Here is a 7,521-nt window from a genome sequence, read left to right on the forward strand (position 1 = left end):
GGACGCGGTCGGACCGCCCCGACGCCTCCAGCAAGACGCCGTCAAACACCACCGCGCTCGACAGCAGTTCCACACCGCCGCCAACGTGCACCGCCGACCCGCCCGCGTGCAACGACTTCAGCACAGTGTTGCTCACACGCAGCTGCGACTGCAACAGCGACGTCGCGTGCAGCACAAGCGGCGACGCCACCGCGTCCGTCAGGCCGCTCAGCTGGGAGTAGCGCATCGGTCCCGGCGTCACAATCGTCGAGTCACAGACCGTCACGTTCGTGTGTGCCGGCAGGTTGTGCACAAACACAAGCGAACAGTAGCTCCCGGACAGCCCGCTCACGCTCACCTCCAGGCTCCGGTCACTCGCCGGCTCGCCGCTGTGGCCCCGCACGTAGAGCTGCGCACCGCCGTCGCACAAACAGTTCCTTAATTCGATGCGCAGCGGGCCGGGAAGCATCGCCGGCACGTCAAACACAACAGCCACGCCGTTCGTGATGGACACGCCGTCCATCAGCACCGTGTCCACGGCGTGGCCAACCGTGATGGCTCTGTCCACCGTGCCGCCCCGCAGTCGCAACACCACCGCATGCGCCGCGGGCATCCACGCCGCCGCCGCAACCAGCGCCAACGCCACAAGCAGCGCCGCACGCACAGCCGCAATGGTCTTGCGCAACACACGGTGCCGGCTGTGCGGACACGCACCCACCGCAGACCGCATCCACCGACCCAAACAGGAACCAACAGGGCTGTCGTGGTGTGTCGCACTCGCCCCGTCGACCGTAACTCCTGCCTAGCAAATCCCTTCCTACAGATGGCAAATCCAGATACACAATTCCGCCAAATCGTTATCCCGCTACTGCTAATCCTACAGCAATTAATCCCTAACACCTTGAAACGATAGTTGTGATGGTCAAGTCAAAGTATCTCTAATTGCACTGTCAAAAAAGAAAGAGGCAGCAACAACAGCAAATAAACACAGGGGCACGCAGAAGCATCCGGTCACAGACAGTCCCCATCACAGCAAAACCACCGAAGCAAAGCCGTGGAGATGCAATCACTTCAGTGAAACCATCGCTCTCCCCTCATCGGCCAGCACCGCTCAAAATCGCGCCGCGGATTGGCTGTGAAGTAACAGCAATTGTGCAGTATACACGGAACAGCATCAAAATTTCATTCTACAGCTGCCCAAACTTATGTACTCCGCATCGGCTGCCAAAAAAAAAAAAAGGACCACGGAAGGGTATTGCTCCACTCATCCTCCTCCTGACCAAGGCAAACCCTTCATATCCTCTCCCTCTCCACGGCCTGAGAGCCGCAAAAGGCCGTCAAGAAAAAACACGTGTGTGGATGGCCCGGATTTGCGGGCGGGTCGGCAGCCACCCACGCTCGCTCCCTCACACATCTCTTCTCCCCCCACTCGCACACACAAGTGCGGTGTCATGGGGAAGAGAAGTCCGCCGCTCAGCGCATGCAAGAAGACACACGCAGAAGCCACGCCACCCACGTCGCACCGCAACAAAAAGCAATGCGCGCAGCACACACACAACCGCGACAAGAGGGAATAATCGAACCCAAGTACATACCGCAGCCCTTTACTTCTCCCTTCCCCGACGGGTGGCGTCCTACACTCATGGAAAGACACGGCGCACACCATCTGCTCCCACAAAGTGCACACAGCAGGTCGGCGCCCAGTCACCCCCGTGCCATCGCAATGGGAAACACAAACAATCGTCGTCGTCGCGGACCATCGGTGTCTCTAGCAGAAAATAAGAAAAAGATATGGGGACATGTCAGCAGCACAGACAGCGGTAAGAAACATGAAACGGAAGCACTCAGTGACAGTAGACACGGCAAAAACGGAAAGAAGCCGCAGGGATTTCAGAAATCAAAAAGAAAAAAAGGGTGAGAGTCCGTCATGACTCCTGAAAAACAAAACCAAAAGAAAAATTGATTCGGTAGGAATTTCATGTGCCATGCAACACAGGACGATCGGGGTCGTATGCATATTCCCTGCACAAAAAAAAAAAGGTAATGAAAAAAAAAGAAGTTATACTCTCCCACCAGCCCACACAACATCCCTTATATTCCATGCGGCATCCGGCCTGCTCCTCCACTCCTCGTTTTCTGCAGTCCGCCGGACGCGCAGCAGTGACGCCGGCACCGCGAGTGGGCAAAAAAAGGGAAACAAAAGTCAGAAACACGTCGCTCGTGACGGTGTCTAGAAACTGACCATAAAAAAAAAAAAATAATAATAATAAAACTTATTGTTCAACCCAAACAGCACCCGCAGACAATAATAATTTAAAAAACGAAAACGACAGCTCAAACCCATGGTTGCCGTGAATCCCAAGCAGTGGCAACCCATAAAATTTATTTTAAAATAATGATGAAAATTCAACTCCTCAGAAATCAAAAAAAAAACGTCCTCTATTACTGTTCCACACACAAAAAAAGCAGCTAATTACCGTGCGACTCCTGCAAACTCTCTGTACATTTCGCCCACAAAAATTTTAATAAGATACATCCGTTTCAACCCTCTGACCCTCCATGTGTGTCCGCACATCGTTTATATTTCACGGGATCATCTGCGTGTTGCTGCTCCCCTCAGCCCTCTCATCGGCGTGTGAGTGCGGCCCGCAGAGCACAGTCACTCGTGTGTGTGGGGACTGAGAGAAGCACGCAGACATGACGGGAGTCGCGTCTCTCCATCGGGAGAGTGAGCGCAGCAAAAAAAAGAAAAATCATCAGAGGGGAGAGAAATGCTCACGAGGCCGACCCCGAAGGGTGCGCCAGCGCAAAAAAACACACAGTGAGAAAGTCAAAGAGAGCAAGCAAAATTCCTTTTTAAAAGCGGCAGGGTGTGGCTGTGTGTCTGTGGCGCTGCGGGTGTCTGCCCGCCCTGACCGCAATAAAACAAAACAAGAGGGAAAGAAATGTGTGCTCCGCCCCACCGGCACTCGTCGCACGCCCACACGTCACGGCTCCCTCAGCGCGCCGTTCGTCGCGGCCCCTCCTCATGCGTGCAGCAGGCGAGGCGCACAGGGCCGTCGTCATGAGCGTGTCGGTGGGTGTGCGAGTGGAGCAGTTGGGCGGGAAACACACGGCACCCCTCACAGGAAGAGTGCAGAAGAAACAATTGAAAAGAGTAGAAAAGAAAAAGAGTTCCATGGTGGTTGCCCCAAAAGCAAAAAATAGAAGGGATGGGGGATGAAAAATAAAATTTAAAAATTTAAACAAATTAAACCATTAAAAATGAAAAAAAAAAAAAAAAAACGTTCATATTGGTTGCCCCAAGGCAACAAGCAAAAAAGGGGGAGATAAAAAAAACGGAAACACAAAAAAAAAAAGAATTGCGGAGAGTAATTCATTACCGGACGTGCGTCGGTGTGGGGGATGGCGCAAGTGTCCCACACTGAGGCCGCACACTCCTCACGCAGTCGCAAAGCCCCACAGTCCCAGCAGAAGCAGCAGCGGCAGCAGCACCCTCCCGTACGCGGAACCAGCATCACCATTTGCCCCACCATCACCCTTTTCTCGTGCCGTCCCCTCATTCCCAGCAGAAGTCAAGCGTTCCGCTGGCGCATGTTGGGTATTGGCGGTTCTCCCCACAGTTGTCCTCCCCGGTGCTGCTGGTACTTCCCGTGGGCCAGGCACCGCAGGTGCAGCAGGTGCAGCAGGTGCGACAGGTTTGGGAGCAATTTTCACTTGTGGTTCTGGAGCTCTCGTCGAAACGGGGATCCTGTCCTTGATTGCACGCATCTCAGTGGGATTCAGTGGGCGGTTGTACAGAAAGACGTTCGTCACCGTCACACGAGGTTTTTTGCCGATCTTCTCCGGACTGGACTCCTTCGGACTGGCCTCCTCATCATCACCACCATCATCATCATCATCACCATCATCATCATCATCATCATCAAAGTCGCACGCGCCAAAGCAAAACCCAAAGGGCTCAAGTGGTGTCTCACCTGTTAACGGCGCTTCTTCCCCCAGCGACTCACCATCAATGTACACAGAGATCTTGTTGCCTTGCAGCATGAGTGCCACTTGGTGTTCTTTCTTCGGCACCCAAGGCCTGCTTTCCGTTGTTAGTTTTTTATCGCCTTTGGAAATCGTCTCCCACTTGTTATCCGCGGTGTACGACAGTCTCATGAAATACGGGGGCTCAGCGTCACCCAACAGCGCAGTCAGGAGAGGAGTTTTCTCACTCGGAGCCTCTTCGATGGTCACCGACGCCACAAGTGTGAAGTTGTGGTTCAAGGATACATGACGCACATTATCACCCCGAGTGTTCACAAGCCACATTACCCCGGAGTCAGTCTCCGTCAACTGAAACCCATCCTTGACCTTCGTGGCGTTCGTCACCGTTGCATTCAGGCAAAGGTACTCGTCGTTCCACGTGTCGTCACTGGCCGATGCGTTTGACAAAACTGCCACCAGACCCGCCGTGGGTATAGAAAAGCTGGAGAAGAAAACGTCCTTTTGCGACCAAGTACTGAGGACGGACTCGATTTCCTTCAGTTTCTCCGTCAGGCGGGAGAGTGAAATGGCACTGCCTTCACTACTGACCCTCCGTTGTAAAAGATGCAACTTGCCATCCGAGTACAGCAGGGTGCTGGCGACCTCCTTCTTCCCAGCATTGTCCATGCCAACCGGTCCAACAGAAAACGAGCGGTTGTTGTCCGTCACCCAAAGGTAGAGCGGATTGGCGTTTTCCTCCGTGGCGTACCCTCTCTGTGTGTACAGCATGACCTTCCTTTTCCCAATGGTCGCGGTGATGAGGGCATCCACATGCAGGCTTGAATCCTGAGAGGCTTCCGATCCTGAGTTGACCCACACGCCTGGAAGCGTCCCGATGGCCTCCGTCCACGTTGTCCCCATGTCACGCGACTCGTACACCCTCTGGCTGCTCTCGCAGTCAACAATCATGAGAAGTGATCCCTCCCACTCGGTGATGCGGGGGCCAGTGCAATTCGCAGGTGAAATGTCCTCAGAGAGCGACCAGGTACTGCCGTTGTCCGAGTAAATAATCATGGAGTAAACGCCATCATTTTTTTCATTCATCGCCATCAGAGAAAACACAATGGTGCCATCCTCCATCAGAACACCTGAGCCACCAGAAGCAATAAACTCCGTCAATTTGCCTTTGTGAGCAGCTAAAGTAGTCTGCTGCACCGGCGATTGAACTTCGTCCCATTTGATCCACTCACTCGGCTCGCCGCCCGCAGAAGGCTTCGTGACCTCACCAGCAACCAGTTTTAGTTCCAGGCTGCCCTCTTTCCAACTCCCATTTACAGGGGACAAGGCAGTGCTTCCCACAAGAAGAAACACCTTATTGCCCTTCATCGTTGTTGTGGGGTGGCGCACAACATCCAAAATCCCCTTTCCCTCCGCTTTGCCAAGCACGGTGTGTGCACTCCGTGTTCCTTTACCGACCTTTTCAACAAGAGTGGGCCACTCCCACGCAGAGTCGATGTACTCCGCAACAACATCAGAAGACGGCTTAGTTGATTCGTTATGGGGGGGTTTGGCATTTATGTGACCTTCGGCAAAAGCAGCAATTACTCCACCAGCACTGACGAGAGAGGGTGAAACAAATGAATCCCTCCGACCTGATTCAGTCCCCTTCTTCGGCAGCACCTGCGTCGTCTGCGGCACAAATAGATCGACCCGTTGCAGCCCCTCAACACCCCCTGAAGTGCTCCCCTCTGCAGTAATGACACCCGTCAATGTCGACCCAGAAGGAGTTGAAGCATCACCATTACTTCCCACCTCAGCGGTCGCAGCTCCACCACAACACATCAACACGACAAATAGGAGCAGCACCGCGGAAGTAAACACACGCCGGGACATGTTGGGCCTCTGCGGCTCACTCTCTCCTCCTTCCCTCCTCCTTCCGCTGGATCCGGTCACGCCGCGACGGTTGTGTGTGCGGGGTTCCTTCACTGCAGCAACACGTGAGAGCATATAAATATGTGTGTGTGGGCAATCTGTGCTGTTGTTGGTCCCTTCAGAGACTTCGAATTTCACAGTAGCGATTCGCGCTTGTTTTCTTTCCTTCCTAGTGTGTCTGTGTTCAAGAAGTGGAGAGTACAGCAGCAACAGCGGCAATACACCAGAAAGGTCAGTGAGGAGCAGAGCAGAGCACCCACGCAGAGAGTGGGGCACGAGACAATCCGGAAGGGACGGCACGAAGGACCATCGCCCACAGAAAAGAGCAGCAACACGGCAAGTCACGGCGGGCCGTCGGTGTGTGCGGGCCAGCCCTCACGCGGTGCAACACGCCACACCCAACAGGGAATGACAGACAGACAGGCGGAGAGAGAGAGGGAGATGGATGCCGTCAAGAGGCACTCACAATCAACATGGCCCGTGAGCATGCGGCCACTCCACGCAGGAACACAGGAGAAAAGGGTGAGAGGGAAAAAAGCAAGAAGCAGCACAACGCACACGGAAGAAACAAATTACAAGCGGGAAAAGCACCGCCACGGCCCTCGCCCTGGCCGGCAACTCCACACCAGCCCTCACACACACACACACACCATCGCAGTGCCGTCAGTCCGCGGGTGAGAGGATTCGGCCCTCCACACAACAAACGCACACACCGCCAGCAATAATCCACCAATAGACAACAACAAGAAGCGACACACCGCCACCGCCTCCAAGCTCCATCCCACGGACAACGAGATACGGCCACAGCCCGCTGCCGGCACACAACGCACACGGAGCGAGCAATCACCCAAAGAGCCACACGCGGAAGCGGATCCTCACCCATCCATGACGCGGCGCCTCAGTCCACGCGGTCACACGGAGTGCACTGTTTCCTCAATAGAAATTATTCGTCGTCCATCCCCTAAAGATGCTTCTGTTAGTGATGGGCCTTCGAACACAATAGAAGGAAATGGACAATGCGGTAACGCCGTGACACCGCCAGCCACAACGATTCTCTCATACCGGGGCAATTCTCCAATTACGCCTCGTATGCACACACAATCAACATACCATATAAAGTTCACCCAATGTTTTTCACCAGAAGCCAAGCAACCCCTTTCCCTCCCTAATTTCTTCGGTCACTGTTAAGTTCGATAGCGTTGGACATTTTGGCATTTGTGTGCGGTGCTGCCGCACGGGGCTGGTGCACCCGCACCGCATGCTCAGACACAAGCAACCAAAAATACATAAATCCCACAATATTTTTTACCACAAATCAAGCTGTCTCGTTCACCTTCAATTTCCTAATCCATTTTCCTATTATTATTATTATTTTTTGCACACTTCGGAGAGCTTCTTCTCTTCTAAAGTCTCTGGACGATATTGACACTTGGTAGTGGCGCACCTTTTCCCTCCAGAACACCGCAATGTCTTTTTAATCGTCGCTCACATTATCGGAGTTGACGACATCACATCTTTGTCGGTCGTTCATCGGCATGCCGTCTGCCTGCTGCACATAAATAATCTCCCACGACATGTCTCGGGATAACTCCTCCCAACCACTAAAATACGCCGCCAGGCACTCAGTGAACTGCCTCACAG

The 7,521-nt window shown here is 53.7% G+C and overlaps 1 protein-coding gene and 2 pseudogenes across 1 annotated transcript, besides 7 other annotated features; all 3 read right to left on the minus strand.

The window, feature by feature from the left end:
- Positions 1 to 772, minus strand: Tc00.1047053508563.11 (annotated as a pseudogene; the record flags this gene model as incomplete).
- Positions 1 to 2,767: a sequence feature (heterozygous, Esmeraldo-like haplotype).
- Positions 2,223 to 2,251: a sequence feature (AT_rich).
- Positions 2,355 to 2,376: a sequence feature (AT_rich).
- Positions 2,768 to 7,521: a sequence feature (areas not merged during assembly with more than two copies in the genome that could not be assigned to a particular haplotype).
- Positions 3,202 to 3,262: a sequence feature (A-rich).
- Positions 3,421 to 5,955, minus strand: Tc00.1047053508563.20 (trans-sialidase, putative; the record flags this gene model as incomplete). Its single annotated transcript, XM_800110.1, has 1 exon — positions 3,421 to 5,955. One exon carries the CDS (start codon positions 5,953 to 5,955, stop codon positions 3,421 to 3,423), a length of 2,535 nt encoding a protein of 844 aa, XP_805203.1.
- Positions 3,448 to 3,473: a microsatellite.
- Positions 3,854 to 3,907: a microsatellite.
- On the minus strand, positions 7,196 to 7,521 carry Tc00.1047053508563.30 (annotated as a pseudogene; the record flags this gene model as incomplete).

This window comes from Trypanosoma cruzi, genomic scaffold (assembly GCF_000209065.1).
Source record: "Trypanosoma cruzi strain CL Brener 1047053516921 genomic scaffold, whole genome shotgun sequence".
NCBI classification, from domain to species: Eukaryota; Euglenozoa; class Kinetoplastea; order Trypanosomatida; family Trypanosomatidae; genus Trypanosoma; species Trypanosoma cruzi.